General features: G+C 44.1%; 2 protein-coding genes across 4 annotated transcripts in view; both read left to right on the plus strand.

Annotated features, from left to right (window-relative positions):
• Positions 1-252: 252 nt before the first annotated feature.
• LOC147099709 (uroplakin-2-like) lies at positions 253-3,855 on the plus strand. Of its 3 annotated transcripts, none has more exons than XM_085969348.1 (5): positions 253-354; positions 2,121-2,282; positions 2,812-2,965; positions 3,243-3,319; positions 3,621-3,855. In XM_085969348.1, the coding sequence occupies exons 1-5, from the start codon at positions 279-281 to the stop codon at positions 3,764-3,766; spliced, it is 615 nt and encodes a 204-aa protein (XP_085825474.1). In that variant the 5' UTR covers positions 253-278; the 3' UTR covers positions 3,767-3,855. The 3 variants fall into 3 exon arrangements, with proteins under 3 accessions (XP_085825474.1, XP_085825473.1, XP_085825475.1); XM_085969347.1 differs by having other exon boundaries at positions 2,809-2,965; positions 3,621-3,853; XM_085969349.1 differs by having other exon boundaries at positions 257-419; positions 2,809-2,965; positions 3,621-3,853.
• Positions 3,856-9,323: 5,468 nt separating this feature from the next.
• The window catches only part of LOC147099710 (glycogen [starch] synthase, muscle-like), a 68,434-nt gene continuing 53,469 nt past the window's right edge, over positions 9,324-24,288 (plus strand). Inside the window, exons 1-2 of the mRNA XM_085969350.1 lie at positions 9,324-9,414; positions 9,815-9,996. Coding sequence (XP_085825476.1) covers positions 9,324-9,414; positions 9,815-9,996 — 273 coding nt within the window. The remainder of the gene's footprint in view (positions 9,415-9,814; positions 9,997-24,288) is intronic.

Consider the following 24,288-nt stretch of genomic DNA (forward strand, 5'->3'; position numbering starts at 1 on the left):
ACCTCAAGTACCACAAGAGCTGATCGCCCTCCCACCTTAAATGCTGAGATCCTTGGTCTTCACATTATCTATTGCTTGATGCTTGTGTGAACTGTTAATTGATTAAACGTAATTTTTGATTTAAAAAAAAGATGGACACAGTCCTGATTCAACCCATGAACTGTTTGCTGCTCGTTCAGTCTTGACAGGTGAGGCTGGTTAATCTCAGACTGGATCTGAATAAATTGAGGAGGGTCTAAAACCACTCCTGTGCCTGTTTTTTTTCCTTAGAGTCAGTAATGATGATAGGACCTGTAGGGAGGCTGGTTGAGTTAATGCTGATTCTCTGTTGCTGTAATTCACAGCTTGTTGTAGGTAAGAAGCATTCAATACTGGGGTACAAGGACTTGAACTGAGTTGTAGTTTGAATCTGTTTACAGGTGATTAATCAACATTTAAATTCTAATTGTTTTACTGCTTCCTTAGTCATAACTCTGCCTTGGAACTGAATTTTGCATTAAAGAGGCAGTGGGGACTTGGCCTGGAGGTTGTTGCACAGAGCAATCCTGTGCAATAAGGTTTTAAGGAGCAAGTTGCACAATATCTTTGACACTCTTTAAACTGTTTAACAATAACTGCCTACCTGTCTGCTGCTGCTGGGAGCTATTTTTGGTAGTTGCTTTGTACTGCCGGAAGTTGTGTGTAACCCAAGAATAGTGATGTTAACTGACCTAAACAGAACTTCTGGGAAGACTAGAAATCTGAAATAAAAGGTTGTTTGGAGTGGCTCTACCATGCCTTGATCCATGGGAGCAGTCCTTCCTCTGGTCAGAGGTCATGGGTTCAGGTCCCACTCAGACTTGAGCACATAATCTAGGCTGACTCCTCCGTGTTGTGCTGTCGGAGGGGCTGCTGTTTGGATTAGATGTTAACTTTTTTATTTATTCCTGGGATGTGGGTGTCGCTGGCAAGGCCAGCATTTATTGCCTATCCCTAATTGACCTTGAGAAGGTGGTGGTGAGCCACCTTCTTGAACCACTGCAGTCTGTGTGGTGAAGGTACTCCCACAGTGCTGTTAGGGAGGGAGTTCCAGGATTCTGACCCAGCGACGATGAAGGAACAACTATCTATTTTCAAGTCAGGATGGTGTAACTTGCAGGTGGTGGTGTTCCCATGTGCCTGCTGCCCTTGTCCTGCTAGGTGGTAAGGGTCGTGGGTTTGGGAGGTGCTGTCGAAGAAACCTTGGCGAGTTTCTGCAGTGCATCTTGTAGATGGTGCACAATGTAGCCACGGTGTGCCGGTGGTGGAGGGAGTGAATGTTTAAGGTGGTGGATGGAGTGCTAATCAAGAGGGCTGCTTTATCCTGGATGGTGTCTAGCTTGGAGCTGCACTCATCCAGACAAGTGGCGAGTATTCCATCCCACTCCTGACTTGTGCCTTTTATAGATGGTGAGTCAGGAGGTGGGAGACTTGCTGCAGAATACCCAGCCTCTGACCTGTTCTTGTGACCACTATTTGTGGCTGGTCCAATTAAGTTTCTGGTCAATGGTGAACCCAGGATGTTGGGATTTGGCGATGGTAATACTGTTAAATGTCGAGGGGTGGTGGTTAGACTCTCGTTTGCTGGAGATGGTCATTGCCTGGCACTTGTGTAGTGTGAATGTAACTTGTCACTTGTCAGCCCAAGCCTGAACTGAGGCTCTTCCTGGTCCCTTGGGTGGAAGTAAAAGATCCAATGGCACTATCTGAAGAGCAAGGGTGGGTGCACAATGTCCAGGTTAATGGTTATTATTCAACTAACATCAAAACTGATTATATTGTCACTTATCTCTGCTGTTTGTGGGACCCTGGTATGTGTAAATTGGCTGCATTTCCCTACATTAGCAGTGACTAGTGTTGTTTTGGTATGTCTGAAATTGTGAAAAGTACTATAATCTTTTTGTCCTTTAGTGTCTCTGCTGTGTCTCTCTCTACCTTGTCCACTTCATTTGCCTCACACATTTCAAAGTCTGGGTGCTTGTTTGGCAGTGATGTAATCTGTGGCTAAAGTGGGGTGGTTTGCTGTACCAGCTCTAGTTAGCACTGACCCTCAATGGCATCTCTGCTTTGATTTAAGCTGTTGTACTTTTTTTTTTTAACAGATTACAGTATTGTGCCCTACAATGGTGATTTGTCACGACTTGCTACACTGGTCTGGCTGCGTCCTGCCCATTGTCTGTTTGAGATGTGGGCTGCACAGAGAGCTGGCCAGATGACCATTGACAGATCCTCAACATCCATTATAGTTGAGATTTTGAGAGAAGGTGAGGTTGCTTTACGCGCCTGAAGCATTTCATATTCCAAACCTGCCCTCCATTGGTAATGATGGACCTCAACTACACAGATTCTCATGCTATAGACTACTGTCTCATTGTCCCTAAGGCTCTGTTTAATTTTCTAGTTCTGAACATGTTGTTTTACTTCTACATTGCTTAGCAATGAGCAGAAATGGAAAAGGTGGGAGTTTGTTTAATGAAGTGGGTTCAGTGAAGAATGTATTCATGGTGTGTTCCCTCACAAGCTGAATTATAGGATTGAGAATGCTGTAGAGGAGATGGCACAGATTAGCATCAAAGGGGCCAAAGCTGCTTTTTCATATTTGGGTGAGCCTAAGGTTTGGTGCCATATAAATGTGACTGGACCCTTGACTAGCTGAGAGTTAACACTAACTTGCTCCTGGGTTGACCTGTTAAGGTGGCTGCCTCTAAATGCCCAATATCAAAGCTCTCACCACTGAGGTGACATGTTAATGAAATCTCAGCTTTAACTAACTGATTCTGCTTTCTCTAGCAGACAATAGCACTTTTGTTTTGACCCAGAAGTACTCTGTTCCCCCCTGCACCTACTTCTCCCCTGGATCAGCAGAACATGCCTATCAAATGGGACCCAGCATTGCTTGCAAGAATGGCAGCTGTGTTGAACACGTGTTGCCAGGACAGAGCTTCAGGTAGGTGTCTCCAGCCAAGGAAGAAAAGATGCATTGTTTGCATTCTGCGCTGCTGCACGTTTTCCCCACTAATCGAGCTGATCAGTTGGCTTCTTGCTGACATAGTAGGGAATTGATTTTTTTTGAACAACTAATTTTGCAATGCCTGGTTATTTTTGGTTAGTTATTCCTAGGTTGATTTTAGTAAAGGACATAAATCAGATACAATATGGAAGGCAGTAACATCTAGGTCTTGCCAATAAAGCTGGTCTTTTAGTCTCCTCCATTGTCTTTTCAGGATTCGCTACACCCTTTCAGACTCCTCTGGGAAATCCCTAGTGATGACACGATGGTCTGGCTCCATTGCAACAAGAGGTGAGGTGAAAGTTGGTGGTTCCACTTGTAATGCATTCTAGGCTAGAGGTGGCAATATTCCCTGGGGCCAGTCTCCAGTTTTAGATGAAGTCACTAAGTTGGGGGATATTAAAGGGACACTTGCCTAACCTGCAAAGTCTGAAATCTGATTTGGGTTTCTTAAATTAGTTTAACTTTATTTGCAAGAGGCTCTTGAAGGAAACTCTTGCACAAATCTGGGGTTCAGCACCCCGCCTCCACACCATCCTCCAACCGAATGCCATGAACTGGAGTACCAGCTTAACCTTATTTCTCTCTACAGATGACCCTCCGACCTATCTCTCTATCCAGGTTTGGGATGCTGGGATGCGATCTGGGAATATGATTGTGATCACTGTGCTCCTGATAGTGGCACTTTTCCTCTTGCTCGTTGGATTCACTGCCACGGTGACAATCAGTTGGAAATAAACTGATTGTAATGGACTTGCTTAGTAGTGATATTGTATATGAATCTGATTTCATTCAACTTCTAGAATAAAATCTGTTGGATTGTAACAAATGGCTATTGGAAGTTTGTGGTTTTCTCCTGTCAAGTCACTCATGGAGCAGATACTGAGCCAAACTGCCAATCTCTGTTGTAGCTTCAATTTGTGCCCTTCCATTTGTACTGATGGCATTAGAACAAAGCATCCAATTAGCTATCAGTGTTGTGATCGAAACCCTATCCACCATTGTTCTTTGATCCCTCATTGCTCCCAAGCCCATATGAACAATAACCATATCAGTAGAAAGTGGAGTCAGTTAGTTATACAGCACAGAGTCCCTTTGGCCCATCGTGTCAGTGCTGGCCATCAAGCCCTGTCTATTCTAATCCCATTTTCCAGCACTTAATCTGGGTTTTGTTGTATAACTGACGGTTGCCACCATTTTTAGTCCTATTGACAAAATATGATTCATTTGGGTGGTAAATAGCTGCCAAGGCTTGTCACAAACTACCATGTGCTTTGGGCTGGTGCCATGTTAATCATTTTGAACATTTCTTTGTATTTGTCAAACCTGTTTTAAAATCATTTGTATTGATCATGGTGTGACGTTGCTGTTGATTGGAATTGGTGAGCTGCCTCTCATGCTGTCAACCTCCAGTTGGGGTGGGGAGAAGAGAAGGACAGCAACTTTGTGCAAAAAGCTCAAAGGACTGGAAGAGCCCAGCATCAGTACATCTTTGAACCCTTCTCCCTATTGTGATCAGAATCTACAAACAATGATGGACAGGTAAAGACCCTCTGGTCATTGAGCCTGTCCCCCACAAGGTATGGCAATTATGTGGCTCGCACCACATACACTCCACTCCACCAGAAAACCTAGGCCAATTTGGGGTGGTGGAAGGAGAAATGTGGGAAATTCCTCTCTGACCCATCTAGGTAATCACTCTCTGGTCCTGAATTCCCTGCCGTACCTACCGTAAGAGGTGATCTCCTCCACCCCAGCTTGAAGGAATTCAGCACGTCCCTCTCCACATGAGATGGCAGCCTGTTCCACGGTTTCACTATTCTCTGGGAGAAAAGGAACACCACCTGACATCCAACCTAGATCTAGCTTTATACAACTTAAATTTCTGAGCCCTGGTGAGCCCTGGTCCTCCCTAATCCTATTTAATTGGAACACAATCTATTCCCTTCATTATCCTCTAAGTCTATGCTTCTCTAAAGTGTAGCTCTTCTTGATGATGAAGATGCTTTAGACTGGGGAATTAGTCTAGTGGCCACCCTCTGCACCCTTTCCAAAGCCTCTCACCCAGCATATGAGTAAACCAAAACTGGACACAGTATTCCAAGTGCTGCCTGACTAAAGTCTTGTACAAGGACAAAACACTATGCCTCGACTTGTACTCAATTGTTCTATGAATACGCTCTACTTGTTCTAGCTATCACTACACAGCATTGCTCATGTACCTTTTTAAGGATGTATGCACCAGAATGCCCAAATCTCTCTATTGCCACCATCCTTAATGCCTTTCCTGAAGGGTGTATGAATGTTGGGCATTTGCCCTGCCCACATGCATAACATTGCACTTATCTAAGTTCTAAATCATTTGCCTGTCATGAGCTCACTCTCCCAACACTAAGATCTGCCTGAAGCAGACGAGCATCACCTACAGTCCTAACACTTGCACAGATCTTGGTATCGCCTACATCCAGATCATTAATAAAAATAGTAAAGAGCAATGGTCCTGACTCCACTGGTGACTGGTCTCCAAACTGATCCAAATCCATCTATAACTACTTTTTGCCTACATGCTGCCAGCCAGTTCTCAATCCAGCTCAATATATTACCACTAATACCTGAGGCTTCACTCTTGGAGAAGCTCCTTGTGCGGTACCTTATCAAAAGCTTTTTGAAAGACTAAGTAGACAATGTCTACGGGACTTCCCTCATCCACCAACTTTGTAACTTCTTCAAAAAAATGCAATTAGATTTGTAAGACATGACCTTTTTATGAAGCCATATTGGGTGTCTCAAGTACAGCATATTTAGCTGACTATAGTTTTTAAATAGTGAAATAAATCCTACATTGATTCAATTGATCACAAGCAGTTGGAAAACTCCAGTAGCTGCTCTAGTGCATTAACACTTGTCAGTTAATCACTGGTAGATAAGTGGCTGTGTTTATATGGTTAGCGCTTCTGTTGGGAACAGGGTTTGTAATAATGAGCATCTCTGCTGCCCCCCTGTGGCAGTTAATGCTTACAGAAGCTAAAATACTTTCTTTAAAATTGAATTTTCAAAGTTGTAATGAAAATTATATATTTGTGTGAGTGAGGGGTGAGCGATTGGGGATGGGGTGCACTCTTTGGGCATAGGTGCTGGGTGAGCCCCAGACTATGGGGGTAATTTTGACTTTGGGTGCTATCAATTCTCCTTCCTGTTAACATCTGTCCTGAATTCATTGTTTAATGGGTAGGTGATTCTTGTTTGCAAAATTAAAGCCCATGGGATTAAAGGGGCAGTGCCAGTGTGGATCCAAAATTTGCGACGAGACAGCGAGTAGTGGTGAACAGGTGTTTCTCAGACTGGAGGGAAGTATACAGTGATGTTCCCTGGGGGTTGGTATTAGGACCACTGCTCTTTTTGATATATATTAATGACCTGGACTTGGGTATACAGGGCATAATTTCAAAGTTTGCAGATGATACAAAGCTTGTAGTAAACAAACAGACTTCAGAAGGACATAGACTAGTAAAAACAGGCAGCCACATGGCAGATGAAATTTAATGCAGAGAAGTGTGAAGTGATTCATTTTGGTAGGCAATATAAACTAAATGATACAATTTTAAAAGGGGTGCAGGAACAAAGACATTGGGGTGTTTGTACACAAGTCTTTGAAGGTGGCAGGACAGTTGAGAAGGCTGTTAAAATGGCAGATGGGATCCTTGGCTTAATTAATAGAGGCATGGAGTACAAATGCCAGAAAGTTCTGCTAAACCTTTATAAATTACTGGTTGGGCCTCAAATGCAGTATTGTGTTCAATTCTGGGCACCGCACTTTAGGAAGAATGTCAAGGCCTTAGAGAGGGTGCAGAGGAGATTTACTACAATGGTACCAGGGATGAGGGACTTCAGTTATGTGGAGAGATTTTAAGAACTCTTTAAAGCAGAGATGGTTAAGGGGAGATTTAATGGAGGTGTTCAATATTGAAGGGATTTGATAGAGTACAAGGAGAAACTGCTTCCAGTGGCAGGAGGGTCAGGAACCAGAGGACACAGATTTAAGGTAATTGGCAAAAGAACCAGAGGGGAGATGAGAATTTTTTTACACAGTGAGTTACGACCTGGAATGCACTGCCTGAAAGGGTGGATAAATAGTTGAAAAGTAGAAATATACAAGGCTATGGGGAAAGGGCAGGGGAGTGGGTCTAATTGGAGAACTCTTTCAAAAGGGTCGACACAGGCTGTGCTGGGGGTGGAGGAGGCAGCAAGAAATTAGCTGAATCCTCTAAAAATTGCAAGGCCAGTAATGGGCTCCAGTTTAGCCTCCACCTCCTGCAGCGTAAGGTACGGCGCGCTGGTGTAAGAGCTGGAGAAGGACTTCTGTGTATTTGGCCGATTTTCGGGTGGCCGGGAGCTGCTCACAGAGTAGCGAGTGATGGAAGTTCTCCCAGTGTCAGCCGTGGCTCGGGGGGTAGCACACTCGCCTCTGAGTAAGAAGGTTGTGGATTCAAATACCCAAGGACTCGAGCACAAAAATCTAGGCTGACACTCCAGTGCAGTACTGAGGAAGTGCTGCAGTGTCGGAGGTGCTGTCTTTCGGATGAGGCGCTAAAGTGAGGCCCTGTCTGTTCTCGCAAGTGGACGTAAAAGATCCCATGGCACTATTTCGAAGAAGAGCAGGGGGCAGTTCTCCCCGGTGTCCTGGGGCCAATATTTATCCCTCAACCAACATCACTAAAACAGAATATCTGGTCATTATCACATTTCAGTTGATGGGAACTTGCTGTGGGCAAATTGGCTGCATTATAACAGTGGCTACACTTCAAAAGTACTGCATTTGCTGTAAAGCGCTTTTGGACGAGGGGTGGTCGTGAAAGGCGCTGTAGGAATGGAAGTCTTTTTTTTTCTTTTCAGGTAGGATTTGTCCAATTCTGACTGCTCTGCTGGCTTGTTGCGCCAGCACAGTGTTGGACGGTGCGAGATGGATGGGACGGGACGGGGAAGGACTGACAGGACCTTTAGTTTGAGGGTAGAAAATTCCATTGGTTTCACTTTTTTTTTCCTCCTGAAACGCTGGTTCTTGCTCCGCCACACTCCCCTGGCGCCAGGAGTCCTCTCGCGTCTCACCTAAGTGATCATTCTGCAACCAATATCGGCAGGATATTCAACTGTGGAGGGAGTCACAGACGAGCCGAGTCCTGATGTCCACACAGCTGACAGCATCTCCAGCAGGCGACAGCAACAAGGGTAAAAGAGATCAGTAGAGATATATTTTATATCAGGTCAGGCCAAGCTTGGGTTTCAAATACCTGGATTATTGGAGGAAGGTAACTGAGGGAAATGTCCAATTGCCCGTTTCCTTGGCCCGGAAGAATTTCAGTTTTGAAGTTTATCTTGTTTCTATCTATTGGGGGTTTGCCAGAAACTGGAAACTCTCCCGCACAGTTTATTATTCCAGCAGCAACTCAATCAACGTCTGCCAAGATTATTTTTTAAAAATATCATTGCACAACTGAAACTGAGCCTTTAAGAGATGAGCGCCTCCCGCTGGGTTTTATGAGGGCATCTGATTGACATGAGTATCAGCCACTCACATTGTGGGTCCCGCCCCTCGCGTGGATCTGATTGGTTAGGCATTCGCACTCTGGCCAGTGATTGGTCGCAGGCTCTGTCAGTCACAATGATGAGTTCCCGATTGTCAGTCACATCATCGCCAGTCCCTGTGTTAAAGTGTTGCCGCCCCCACCCCACCCCACCCCCCGGGCTACAGAGTAACATTGCCCAGGACTTGGCATCGCTCTGGGGCTGCAGAGTAACATTGCCCAGGACTTGGCATCGCTCTGGGGCTGCAGAGTAACATTGCCCAGGACTTGGCATCACACCCGGGTTACAGAGTAACATTGCCCAGGACTTGGCATCACACCCGGGTTACAGAGTAACATTGCCCAGGACTTGGTATCACGCCCGGGTTACAGAGTAACATTGCCCAGGACTTGGCATCGCTCTGGGGCTGCAGAGTAACATTGCCCAGGACTTGGTATCACGCCCGGGTTACAGAGTAACATTGCCCAGGACTTGGCATCGCTCTGGGGCTGCAGAGTAACATTGCCCAGGACTTGGCATCACACCCGGGTTACAGAGTAACATTGCCCAGGACTTGGCATCACACCCGGGTTACAGTGTAACCTTGCCCAGGACTTGGGATTGCACCGTGCAAGGTCAGCCCTTGGTCCTAGGGCTTCTGCTTAGCGCCGCTTCCACTTCCTTCCTATTGTTGTTCTGATGCATTTTGATTACTGTTCCCAGTGGCTCGAAGATGTCCTCATTCAGTCAGCTGGAGGACCTCGAGGCACTGCCCCATGAAAATGTGATTCTGGTCGAGGTGGCCTGGGAAGTGGCAAACAAAGGTAAGGAGTCACCCAGGCAAGTCTCACCTGGGTCTGTCTCGGAGATAGTCTAACTGTTCCTGGGTCTGTCTCGGAGATAGTCTAACTGTTCCTGGGTCTGTCTCGGAGATAGTCTAACTGTTCCTGGGTCTGACTCGGAGATAGTCTAACTGTTCCTGGGTCTGACTCGGAGATAGTCTAACTGTTCCTGGGTCTGTCTCGGAGATAGTCTAACTGTTCCTGGGTCTGTCTCGGAGATAGTCTAACTGTTCCTGGGTCTGTCTCGGAGATAGTCTAACTGTTCCTGGGTCTGTCTCGGAGATAGTCTAACTGTTCCTAGGGGGTCTGTCTCGGAGATAGTCTAACTGTTCCTGGGTCTGTCTCGGAGATAGTCTAATTGTTCCTGGGTCTGTCTCTTTAGTTGGAGGCATCTACACTGTGATTCAAACCAAGGCGAAGATCACAACTGATGAATGGGGCGAGAACTACGTGATGATGGGCCCATATTTTGAACATAATGTCAGGACACAGGTGGAGCTGGTTGAACCTATGAACCCTGCTATCAAGCGGACCATCAATTTGATGAACTCTAAAGGCTGTAAGGTAAGATACCACAGTGGGAGAAGTGTGAAACTAGAACGCCTATTGGGTTTAGTCACATCAGGTGCGGAGATTCACAACTTTCATTTGCATTTCCAATCAATACTGACAGCAAAACAAAATCAATAGAAATGACTCCAGTTTCTCTAGTTCCTCATAACTTGCCTCAGGGTACAGGAGCACAGTGGTTATGTGTTACTGGGCTAGTAATCCAGAAGCCTGGACTAATGATCTGGAGACGTGAGTTCAAATCCCACCAGGGCAGCTGGGGAATTTAAATTCAGTTAATTAAATAAATCTGGAATAAAAAGCTAGTAATGGTAACCATGAAACTATTGGATAGTTGTAAAAACCCATATGGTTCACTAATGTCCTTTAGGGAAGGAAATCTACTGTTGTTGCCTGGTATGTGACTCCAGACCCAAAGCAATGTGGTTGACTCTTAACTGCCCTCAGTTCAAGGAGGCAGCTCACCACCACCTTCTCAAGGGCAATTAGGAATGGGCAATAAATGCTGGCCTTGCCAGTGACGCCCACATCCCATGAACGAATAAAAAAAACCATCCTGGTATCATATTGGTGAATCTCTTCTACCCTCTCTGTGGCCATGACATCCTTGCTAAAGGCGTCCAGAACAGGACACATTATTGTAACTGCAGTTCAACTAAGGATTTGCTTTTGTGCTCTATTCCCCTATTTGTAAAACATAGGATCCCATATAGATTTTTTAATAGCTTTATCAATTTCACTTTTAAATATTTGTGTATCAGAACCCTTGTCCCTCTACTCATTTTAAAGTTTTACCATTTAATATATTCACTAATTTTTCTGCATTAAATTTCATCTGCCACCTATCTGCCTAACATATTAACCTGTCCATTTCCTCCTGAAGCCACATAGTCACTTTTTAGTTAACCTTACTCCATAAATATTGATATTGTGCCTCCATATCCAACATATATACAGAAAGATCAATGGTCCTGACACTGACTCATGGGGGGACACCATTGCTTCCATAAACCTCCTACTCTCTGTTTCTGTCCTTTAACCACCTTCCCGTCCAGGCTGCATCAAATCAATTAATACCATGTACCTTTTATCACCCAGCTCCCTAATTTTATCAATGACCAGCTTATCAAATACCCTTTGAAAATCCATCAATACAAAACCTGCTGCATTTCCTTAATCAAAACTCCATTATTTCCACAAAGAACTCTATTAAATTTGTCAGACATGATTTGCCTTATACAGATCTGTACTAGTTGTCATTAATTAGCCAAGTCTTTTTAAGCTAGTGTTAATTTAGCCAATATTATGGGGTAGATTTTTAACTTGCCAGCCAGATGAAACAGACATTGCAGACAAACTGCCCGTTATAGAAACCGCATGATTTTCATTTCCATTGTTTCTATAACGGGCAGGCAGGCAACTCAAAACTAGATGTTAAACTGGCCCCTATTAGACTGGCCCCTGTTAAACTGACCCTATTAGGCCGGCCCTATTAAACTGACACCTGTTAGGCCGGCCCTATTAAACTGGCCTCTGTTAGACTGGCTAATCTATAGTTACCTACTTTATCCCTCTTACCCTTTTTGAACAGAGTGAGACATTGTCAAACCTTCAGTTCTCTGGTACAGCTTCCATTTCCAAGGACGTATGACAGATTATAGTCAGAGTTTCCACTTTTCCCTCATTATTCTGGGATGCAGCCCGGGGCCTTTTCTACTTTGAGTTCAGTTTTTATCAGTAAAGTTACAAATGACATTCTCTGTAACTGTGTGTAACTGAACCGACCAGGGGGCAAGCAACCTTAGATTTGGTCCTGTGTAATGAGACAGGATTAATTAAAAATGTCCTAGTAAAGGATCCCCTTGGAATGAGTGACCATAACATGATTGAATTCCATATTCAATTAGAGGGTGAGCAGGTCCGATCTCAAACAAGCGTGCTGAGCTTGAATAAAGGAGACTATGAAGGTATGAGAGCAGAATTGATTAGAGTGGACTGGGAAAATAGATTAAAGGGTAAGACGGTACATGATCAGTGGTGTACATTTAAGGAGTTATTTTACAACTTCCAAAAAATATATATTCCACTGAGGAAAAAAGGGTGTAAAAGAAAAGATAGCCATCCGTGGCTAAGTAAAGTAATTAAGGATAGTATCCGACTAAAAACAAGGGCATATAAGGTAGCCAAATCTAGTGGGAGGATAGAAGATTGGGAAGTCTTTAAAAGACAGCAAAAAATAACTAAAAGATTGATTAAGAAAGGGAAGATAGATTATGAAAGTAAATTAGCAAAAAATATAAAAACAGATAGCAAAAGTTTCTATAGTTATATAAAAAGAAAAAGGGTGGCTAAAGTAAATGTTGGTCCCTTAGAGGATGAGACCGGGAAATTAATGGTGGGAAACATGGAGATGGTAAAAACGCTGAACAATTATTTTGTATCAGTCTTTACGGTAGAGGACACTAAGAATATCCCAACACTGGACAAACAGGGGGCTCTGGGGGGGAGGAGCTAAATAAGATTAAAATCACTGAGGAAGTGGTACTTGGTAAAATAATGGGACTCAAGGCGGATAAATCCCCTGGACCTGATAGCTTACATCCTAGGGTCTTGAGGGAAGTGGCGGTAGGGATTGTGGATGCATTGGTAATAATTTTCCAAAACTCCCTGGACTCAGCAAAGGTCCCGGCAGATTGGAAAACTGCTAATGTAACACCCTTATTTAAAAAGGGTAGTAGGCAGAAGGCTGGAAACTATAGACCTGTTAGCCTAACATCTGTGGTTGGTAACATTTTAGAGTCCACTATTAAGGAGACAGTAACGGGACATTTGGATAAACATAATTTAATAGGACAAAGTCAGCATGGTTTTATGAAGGGGACGTCATGTTTGACAAATTTGCTTGAGTTCTTTGAGGAAGTAACATACAGGGTGGATAAAGGGGAACCAGTGGACGTAGTGTATTTAGACTTCCAAAAGGCATTTGACAAGGTGCCACACAAAAGATTATTGCTCAAGATAAAAAATCATGGGATTGGGGGTAATATTCTGGCATGGGTGGAGGATTGGCTATCTAACAGAAAGCAGAGAGTTGGGATAAATGGTTCGTTCTCAGACTGGCAATCAGTAACTAGTGCTGTTCCGCAGGGGTCAGTGCTGGGTCCCCAACTCTTTCTTTACAATCTATATTAATGATTTGGAGGAGGGGACCGAGTGTAACATATCAAAGTTTGCAGATGATACAAAGATGGGAAGGAAAGTAGTGAGTGAGGAGGACATAAAAAACCTGCAAAGGGACATAGACAGGCTAAGTAAGTGGGCAGAGATTTGGCAGATGGAATACAATACTGGAAAGTGTGAGGTCATGCACTTTGGCAGGAAAAATCATAGAGCAAGTTATTATCTTAATGGCAAGAAACTGGAAAGTACTGTAGTACAAAGGGATCTGGGGGTCCTGGTGCACGAAACTCAAAAAGTTAGTATGCAGGTGCAGCAAGTGATCAAGAAGGCCAATGGAATGTTGGCTTTTATTGCTAGGGGGATAGAATATAAAAACAGGGAGGTATTGTTGCAGTTGTACAAGGTATTGGTGAGACCGCACCTGGAATACTGCATACAGTTTTGGTGTCCATACTTAAGAAAAGACATACTTGCTCTCGAGTCAGTACAAAGAAGGTTCACTCGGTTAATCCCGGGGATGAGGGGGTGGACATATGAGGAGAGGTTGAGTAGATTGGGACTCTACTCATTGGAGTTCAGAAGAATGAGAGGCGATCTTATTGAAACATATAAGATTGTGAAGGGGTTTGATCAGGTGGATGTGGTGAGGATGTTCCCAATGATGGGTGAAACTAGAACTAGGGGGCATAATCTTAGAATAAGGGGCTGCTCTTTCAAAACTGAGATGAGAAACTTCTTCACTCAGAGAATAGTAGGTCTGTGGAATTTGCTGCCCCAGAAAGCTGTGGAAGCTTCATCATTAAATAAATTTAAAACAGAAATAGACAGTTTCTTAGAAGTAAAGGGAATTAGGGGTTATGGGGAGCGGGCAGGAAATTGGACATGAGTCTATGTTCGGAACGGTCATGGCCCTGTGGGTAACGGAGCGGGCCCAGGGGCCGTGTAGCCTGGTTCTGCTCCTACTACTTGTGTTCTAATTATGTGTTAGATTTCAGGAGATGGTTCTATTCCTGTTCCTGGCTGGGGTGGAGATCACCTTTTACAGAAGGTAAGTAATGTAGAAAATATAGGGACAGTGATCTCCTGGACGAGTTTTGATTGCCTAGATGGGTCGGAGAGGAATTTCCCAGATTTTTTTCTCCCAAATTGGCCATTGGGTTTTTTATCTGGTTTTTCGCCTCTCCCAGGAGATCACATGGGTTCGGGAGGGATGTAGAGTGATAGTAGATTTGAGGTTAGGATCAGATCAGCCATGATCTTATTGAATGGTGGAGCAGGCTCGAGGGGCCGATTGGCCTACTCCTGCTCCTATTTCTTATGTTCTTATGTTTATCCCTCCTTGACCTCCTTAACCTCTCTGAAACCTTTAACATGATTGACCACACCATCCTGCATTGTCTCTCCTCCACTATCCAACTTTTACACCAGCCCTTATATTTATATTTCTTATGTTCCAGTACTTTTTAATGTATTTATCTACCTGTGAGTCTTGGTATATAAAGCCATTAAATGGCCAACAGCATTTTGGATTTTATAAATAGGGGCGTAGAGTACAAGAGTAAGGAAGTTATGCTAAATCTGTACAAAACATTGGCCAGACTACAGTTATGTTCTGTGTGCAGTTTTAGGGTGTTTCACAAATCAAGCCCAAAGGTAACTAAAACGTGGTTCCTGATTTCAGCAGCAGTGGGGGCTGAGGTAAGAGCAATGTTGGGAGATGTTGCTGGGGTAAAGGTTGGCTGTCTTGGTGATGGATAGGATACGGGGACTGAAACTTAGTCCAGGATCAAATAGTAAACCAAGGTTCCACGCAGTCTGGTTCAGCCGGAGGGTAGCCAGGGATGAGGATCAAGTCAGGGGTAAAGATACCAGAAATAACACCAGAAAATGCTGGAAAAACTCAGCAGGCCAGGGCAGCATCCGTGGAGAGAGAAACAGAGTTAACCTTTCAGGTCGATTGCTATCGTAAAGATACCAGAGTTTTGAATCAGTTTTAAGTTGGAGCACATTCTGTTCATCTACAACTTAACGGCAGACAAGAAATCTGACATCACAGCGGTGTTCATGGAGTCTAGGCGGGTCATATTTGTCCAGAACCAATCCCACTCTGTAACCAACTATAAGATGGAGTTTAAATCCAACCTGGCGATTGAAGGCCCTGAGGGTTGCAAGAGGTACCAGGGCAGTAGAAGGGCCTGGGTTGACTTCATCAATGCATTCATTTATTTTTGGTTTATTTCATTATTTCCCCAGGAAGAACTTGCATTTATAATCACGCATTTCACATCCTTAGAATGTCCCAAAGTGCTTCACTGCCAATAAATTATTTTTGAAGTGCAGTCACTGTTGTTATCTCAACAAATGCAGCAGCCAATTTGCGCACAGCAAGGTCTGACATACAGTAATGAGGTAAATGACCAGGTAATCTGTTTTGGTGGTGTTGGTTAAGGGATACCTGGAGAACTCCTTGCTCTTTGAAAAAGTTCCATGGGATCTTTTACATCCATCTGAGAGGGCAGATGGAGCCTCAGTTTATCGTCTCATCCACAGTGCAGCACTCCCTCAGTACTGCCCCTCCGACAGTGCAGCTCTCCCTTAGTGCTGCCCCTCTGACGGTGCGGCGCTCCCTCAGTACTGACCCTCCGACAGTGCGGTGCTCCCTCAGTACTGACCCTCCGACAGTGCTGAAGGGATAATTACTAGTCCTAGCCCTTTTCGGGCTACCCCGGATCAGGCGTATTCCCCAGACGTTCACCTTCAACTAAAGTTAGAGATAGCCGAATTCTATAAGACGCTTAATTGGGTCTAAAGGTCCAGGCTATCTCTCTCTAAAGGAAAGGAACAACTTGAAGATGTTACCGTCTTCCAGATAGCACTTTTAATAAGTTTAACTAGACTGTAACCTTTCGGATATTACGAGGGTCCGGAATACTCCCCCAGAACTCTGCAACTCCTCACCAAAGTGTGTACAGAGATTGAGTTCGCGAGTTTGATACGGAAATACTCAGTGACAATTCTAAAAATATATAGATTTATTAAAGAACCGACATGTAGTTAACAGCTGGTGAGTCAGTCGCAACTTTAACAGTTCAAAATACAAATAGCTTACATTTCTTATTCTCAGAGATCCTTATTCTCAAATCTTAACATCGTTACATATTTACATTTCTACTTATTTTTAATCCAGGATATCCACCAAAATCAAATAAAAGCACCTTTTTGATCCCCGAGACTCAGAGTTAAAAACTTACAGAGCTTGCCTCTGAAGTTGAGAATCGCTTGCCCCTTCCAGCGACTTCTGACTTTCTATCTGAAAGTTACATATTGTGATAATAATAACTTCCGGGAAGTTATGTCATCACTTCCTGTGAACTGTGAACTATGAACTATGAACTTGGTACATACATCACTTCCTGTCATATGTCACTTCCTGTTGGACTGGTATAAATACTGAACTATTCAGTATTGTAAGAGGCTTCTACCAGAGGCATGGTGAAGACCTCTCTTGTATATAGTGTGTTTATAAGTTGCTTAAAGCTTACTTTAAAGTTACTTGATGTGTGAGACTCCTTTTTCTTACATCAATTTAAGCAACTTAGTATTTACACTCACAAATACTCGACCTTCGGACAAACTCGGAGTTAAGGATCCAGGGAACCACCCATCATGGAGAGAATCCTTAGACCTATTCGTCTGGACTTGGACCCGAACACACCAGCAGCTGGCAGGGTATGGAAGCATTGGTACCGTACTTTTGAGAATTTTCTGGATGAATGTAAAGCAGATGCTCCTACTAGACTGAGGATACTTATCAACTATGTGACCCCAAAAGTGTTTGAATATGTTGATGAATGGGATAATTACGATGAGGTGATTCGGGCACTTAAGAAACTGTATGCCAAGACTCCAAATGAGGTCTATGCTAGACATCTACTGGCCACAGCCCGACAAGGGCCAGGGGAATCGATTAACGAACTCCTTCAAGAACTTCGCAGGCTCAGCATAGATTGTAACTTTCAGGCAGCCTCAGCTGAGCTGTACCGCGAAGAAATGATTCGTGATGCTTTCATCTGCGGGATTGCCTCTCCATTTATACGCCAGCGTCTACTAGAAAGTAAAACACTTGAGCTACAAAAAGCTTTTGACCTAGCTTGTTCTCTGGATTTGGCAAAGAGAAATGCAGACCTCTATCAGCTGCCCAGATCTCGATCTGCTGCTGTAACTGCAACCAGACAATTCAAGCGGTCTCCGGTGAACCCTATCATGGGGGAATCTAATTCTGATAATTCTGATGAAGAAGAGGAGGATGACCCCACTTTAGCAGCATCTTGGCAATCTAGGAAGGAATGCTTCTTTTGTGGAGATGCTTTTCACCCTAGGAAAACCTGCCCTGCTCGCAATGCAATCTGCAGTTATTGCAAAAAAAAAGGACACTTTGCTAAAGTTTGCCTATCAAGGGCCTCTACGAGGGCCAATCCAGCTAAGGCCTACCGAACTGCCCCAATTAGGGTCTATCAAGATGCTCCAGCTAGGACCTATCAAGCTTCCTCTCGAGCTCTCTCCCGAAGAAGCACACCGAGAGTTTTAGCCACTCTCTGTGCAACGACACCAATTACAGCTGCTTGCCCACAGAACCTGTCTCATGCAGCTACAAAAGTTTCAATTAAAGGGCATACCTTAGATGCCTTAATTGGCTCAGGAAGTACTGATAGTTTCATTAAAGAACAGATTGTTGCAAAGTTGAAACTACATGTCTTCCCATCGGACCAGGCAATTGCGATGGCTCAGTCATCACTTAATACCAGAATCTCCGGCTTTTGTATTGTTGATATGACACTTAATGGTCGCATGTATCCCTCCACCCGACTTTCGGTACTCAAGGACTTATGTAGTGATCTCCTCTTAGGGCTGGATTTCCAGAAACAGCATAAGAAACTCACTATTGAGTTCGGCGGATCCAAACCTGGTCTTACTATTTCTAATATACCGTCTAAATTACCATTTTGTGCATTATCAGCAGCTTCACTGGATGAACCCTCATTATTTGCCAGTATTCCGCCTCGATGCAAACCAATAATAACGAAATCGCGGCGCTTTAATCAGGGAGACCAATCTTTTATTGAGGCTGACATCTCTCGACTTCTAGCAGAGGATATCATCGAACCATGTTCATCGCCCTGGCGGGCTCAAGTCGTCATTGTCAAGAACACTCTAAAACCTCACAAACAACGACTATGCATTGATTATTCGCAAACCATCAATCAATATACCAACTTGGACGCCTACCCATTGCCACGCATTGATGATATGGTTAATAAACTGGCCGAATACACAATGTTCTCCACTTACGACTTAAAAAGTGCCTATCATCAGGTACCCTTGAAGGTCTCAGATAAGCAGTACACGGCCTTTGAGGCTAATGGACGGCTGTACCAATTTCGTCGCCTCCCATTCGGGGTTACTAATGGAGTGGCTGTCTTCCAACGGGCAATGGATGGCCTGGTTAAACAGGAAAATCTAAGGGACACTTTTCCCTATCTTGATAACATTACTATTGCAGGTCACGATCAACAGGAACACGACGCCAACCTCCAAAAATTTCGGGATGCCCTCCATCGCCGTAACTTAACCTTGAATGAATCCAAATCTGTTGAGTCGCAACCGACCATCAACATCCCTGGCTACTGCGTAGGCAATGGTATCATTAAGCCAGACCCAGAAAGACTTCGCCCGCTCCAAGAGCTCCCGTCACCTAAGAATCCGGCTTCTTTACGTCGGGCTCTCGGTCTGTTTGCATACTACGCTAAATGGATTCCTCATTTTTCGGACAAAATCCAACCCTTGCTGCATGCTAGATCATTTCCATTGGGAACAGCGGCTGTTGCAGCCTTTAACCTTCTCAAAAAACAGTTGGAGAAAGCGGCTCTTCACTCCATCGATGAGAATCTCCCTTTCATAGTCGAATGTGATGCCTCGGAGGTGGCGATCTCGGCTACTCTGAATCAGGAAGGTCGTCCTGTAGCATTTATGTCCAGGACCTTACAAGGTGCCGAGCTACATTATCCTCCGGTTGAGAAGGAAGCCACAGCCATCATAGAGGCAGTACGGAAGTGGAACCATTTTCTAGCTCACCAGCACTTTACATTAATCACGGACCAACGATCAGTCGCCTTCATGCTCGATAATCGAAAACGAACCAAAATTAAGAATAAAAAAATACAACTTTGGAGGATGGAACTGGCCTCTTTTGGTTATACCATTCACTATCGGCCTGGCAAGGAGAATGTGGCCCCGGACACCCTCACACGGGCATTCTGCTCCACTATGTCGTCCTCTACTCTCATGGATGTCCACAATGGATTGTGTCATCCTGGCGTTACGCGCATGCTACATTTCATACGATCACGGAATCTCCCTTTTTCTACTGGAGATGTAAAGAAAATATGCTCAGAATGCCGGCTTTGTGCGGAATTAAAACCTCAGTTCTTCCGCCCCTCAGATGGTATACTCATACATGCAACCCAACCGATGCAACGACTTAGCATCGATTTTAAGGGCCCAGTGCCCTCTTCAACTCGGAACACATATTTGCTCACCATGATTGATGAATATTCACGTTTTCCGTTTGCCTTCCCCTGCTCCAATATGCTGGCGTCCACAGTAATCTGCTGTCTTGAGCAGGTATTTTCTCTCTGTGGCATGCCGGCTTACATTCACTCGGATCGGGGTCCATCCTTTATGTCAAGGGAACTCAAGGACTACCTCTCAGAACGGGGAATTGCTACAAGCAAAACAACACCATACCATCCCATCGGAAATGGGCAGGTAGAGAGGTATAACGGTATCATCTGGAATTCCGTACGTCTCGCTTTAAGATCTCGGGGCCTACCAGACCAGCAATGGGAAGCAGTGCTTCCGGATGCATTGCACTCTATACGGTCCCTGCTTTCTACAGCCACAAATACTGCACCTCATGAGCGGTTCTTTGGATTCCAGCGTCGCTCATCTCATGGGACATCACTCCCGTCATGGCTAACTACTCCTGGACCCGTATTACTCCGAAGATACGTTCGGACGTCTAAAAATGACCCTCTCGTAGACGAGGTCGAACTAACTGATGCCAACCCCACCTATGCAAACATACGATATTCCGACGGCCGAGAATCTACCGTATCATTACGGGATCTGGCTCCCTACCCACCAGGACCTAGTGAGACATCGGGTGATGGCATTTCACCAGGAAACTCTTGGGACCTATCGGGTACCCCTCTCCAGGATCCTGATCAGACACCAACTAGCTTGGTGCTGGTAGAACCCCGTACTCAAAGTTGCGACCCTCCCAGTACCGCGCACGAAAGTACTGATCCGCCACAGACCAGCTCTGCACCTCCCTCTGAACAGAGGCAGACCGACTTTGAACCTATTGGGGCTCGTACACGAAGCCATGATCTCCCCGACCCTGCACAGGGTAATCCAGGCCACACAGACTCTGACCAATGGCCAACCGCATGTAAGCGGACCAGCGACCCTCTACGACGGGAACCCAAACGGGTGCGACTCTTCCTCGTTCGGCGGCTGCGGAACAAAAGGAAGACCACAGCCTTCTAATCCTGCAGGAGGGAAGAATGTGATAATAATAACTTCCGGGAAGTTATGTCATCACTTCCTGTGAACTATGAACTTGGTACATACATCACTTCCTGTCATATGTCACTTCCTGTTGGACTGGTATAAATACTGAACTATTCAGTATTGTAAGAGGCTTTTACCAGAGGCATGGTGAAGACCTCTCTTGTGTATAGTGTGTTTATAAGTTGCTTAAAGCTTACTTTAAAGTTACTTGATGTGTGAGACTCCTTTTTCTTACATCACATATTTTATATCCTTTTTGCAGTGGTAAATCCTTTTGAAGTTTTCTACTGATGTAAGCTAATTATCTCCAGTCATTCTTTCGGTTGACTTCTTTCTAATCTTACTGTCAGTTCAGCTGTTAACTTTCAGAATCCTGTCTGCTGTATAGGTGTTCAAAAACTTATCATCAAAAATGGTTATAACAGATTTATCTCTTTGATGCCATTCTTACGAAGGTCTTTAATTAAATCCTTAATATCAGATTAACTGGTTATAAGCAGACGTCGTGACTCCTAACTGTTTCATTTTCAACAGAAACACAATGTGATTGCTTGGTGCATCTATTGATGTCATATTTACAAAGTCTTCTGTTTGTACCTTTTACAATATGTAAATCAAAAACACTTCAACCAGGGTGTTCTATGCATTTCTTAGCTACATCAATGGTTATATCACAGATGTTGTGTCTGCTTGTACTGTACTAAGTTTAACATAGAACTATTTTATGGTAGGTATTTCTTTTACTTGATGTCATTTTTTCAAAGGCACATGTTTTTTTAAATTTATGTGATGCTTTCTGAAGTGTTAGTTTATAACACTTAACTTGGGCATTGCTATTGTGTTTCTTCCAATGTTCAGACATAGAGGAACCTCCAACCTGGTGTTTCAACAGGGCTATTGTCTTAGCATTAACAACCGATTCCCATTTCAAAAGCTTGTATGGTGTTTATAACTTTGTGTCAAACATAGAAACTAGAAACATAGAAGATAGGAGCAGGCGTAGGCCATTCAGCCCCTTGAGCCTGTTCTGCCATTTAATGAGATCATGGCTGATCATCCACATTCAGTACCCTGTCCCTGCTTTCACCCCATATCCCTTTAGCCTTAAGAAATATATCTAACTTCTTCTTGAATATATTTAATAAGTTGGCCTCAACTGCCTTCTGTGGTAGAGAATTCCACAGGTTCACCACTCTCTAGGTGAAGAAATTCCTCCTCATCTCAGTCCTAAATGGCTTACCCCCTATCCTTAGACTGTGACCCCTGGTTCCAGACTCCCCCGCCATCGGGAACATCCTTCCTGCATCTAGTCTGTCAAGTCCTGTTAGAATTTTATAAGTTTCAATGAGATCCCCTCTCATTCTTCGAAACTCCAGCGAATATAAGCCTAATCAACCCAATCTCTCTTCATACGTCATTCCCGCCATCCCAGGTAACAGTCTGATGAATCTTCGCTGCACTCCCTCCATGGCAAAAACAGCCTTCCTCAGATAAGGCGACCAAAACTGCACAAAATACTCAAGGTGTGGTCTCACCAAGGCCCTGTACAACTGCAGCAAGACATCCTTGCTCCTGTACTCGAATCCTCTCGCTATGAAGGCCAACATACCATTTGCCTTCTTAACCGCCTGCTGCACCTGCATGCTTACCTTCAGCGACTGGTGCACAAGGACACCCAGGTCTCGTTGCACTTCCCCTTCTCCCAATCTATTGTTGTTCAGATAATCTGTCTTCCTGTTTTTGGCACCAAAGTGGATAACCTCGCATTTATCCACATTATACTGCATCTGCCCAATCACCCAACCTGTCCAAATCATACTGGAGTTTCTCTGCATCCTCCTCACAGCACACACGCCCACCCAGCTTTGTGTCGTCTGCAAACTTGGAGATATTACATCTAGTTCCCTCGTCTAGATCATTAATATATATTGTGAATAGCTGGGGTCCGAGCACCGATCCCTGCGGTACCCCATTAGTCACTGCCTGCCACTCGGAAAAAGACCCGTTTATTCCTACTCTTTGCTTCCTGTCTGCCAACCAGTTCTCTATCCAAGTCAGTACCTTACCCCCAATCCCATGTGCTTTAACTTTGCATGCCAATCTCTTATGCGGGACCTTATTGAAAACCTTCCAAGTGCTCTGCTATTACATCTTTTATAATGGACTCTAGCATTTTCCCCACTACCGATGTCAGGCTTACCGGTCTATAATTCCCCGTTTTCTCTCTACCACCTTTTTAAAATAGTGGGGTTACATTAGCTACCCTCCAATCCATGGGAACTATTCCAGAGTCTATAGAATTTTGGAAGATGACCAGCAATGCATCTACTATTTCTAGGGCCACTTCCTTAAGTACCCTAGGATGTAGATTATCAGGCCCTGGGGATTTATCGGCCTTCAGTGCCGTCAATTTTCCTAACACCATTTCCCTCCAAATACTGATTTCATTCAATTCCTCCCTCTCATTAGACCCTATGTTCCCCAACATCTCTGGAAGGTTATTTGTGTCCTCCTTTGTGAAGACAGAACCAAAGTATGTATTTAATTGGTCTGCCATTTCTTTGTTCCCCATTATAAATTCCCCTGATTCTGACTGCAAGGGACCTACGCTTGACTTCACCAATCTTTTTCTCTTCACATATCTATAGAAGCTTTTACAGTCAGTTTTTATGTTCCCTGCAAGCTTACTCTCATATTCTATTTTCTCCCTCTTAATTAATCCCTTTGTCCTCCTTTGCTGAGTCCTAAACTGCTCCCAGTCCTCAGGTTTGCTGCTTTTTCTGGCCAATTTATATGTCCTCACCTTGGATCTTATGCTATCCCTAATTTCCCTTGTTAGCCACGGTTGAGTCACCTTTTTTGTTTTATTTTTATGCCAAACAGGGATGAACAAATGCTGTAGTTCATCCATGCGATTTTTTCAAAGTTTGCCATTGCCTATCCACCATCAACCCTTAAAGTAACATTCCCTAATCCATCCTAGCTAACTCGTACCTCAGACTATTGTAGTTTCCTTTATTTAAATTCAGGATCCTAGTCTCTGAGTCAACTACTTCACTCTCCATCTTAATGAAGAAGTCTATCATATTATGATCGCTCCGCCCCAAGGGGCCTCGCACAACACAAGATTGCTAATTAATCCTTTCTCATTACATAATACCCAGTCTAAGATGGCCTGATCTCCAGTTGGTTCCTCGACATATTGGTCCAGGAAACCATCCCGTATACACTCTCGGAATTCCTGCTCCACAGTATTGTTACTAATTTTATTAGCCCAATCTATATGTAGATTAAAGTCACCCATGATAACTGCTGTGACCTTATTGCACGCGTCTCTAATTTCCCGTTTAATGCCATCCCCAACCTCAGCATTACTGTTTGGGGGTCTGTATACAACACCCACTAATGTTTTCTGCCCCATGGTATTTCTCAGCTCTACCCATACAGATTCCACATCATCAGAGCTAATATCCT

The sequence above is a fragment of the Somniosus microcephalus genome, chromosome 28, assembly GCF_052327205.1.
Source record: "Somniosus microcephalus isolate GS21.2 chromosome 28, FLI_Smic_1.0, whole genome shotgun sequence".
NCBI classification, from domain to species: domain Eukaryota; kingdom Metazoa; phylum Chordata; class Chondrichthyes; order Squaliformes; family Somniosidae; genus Somniosus; species Somniosus microcephalus.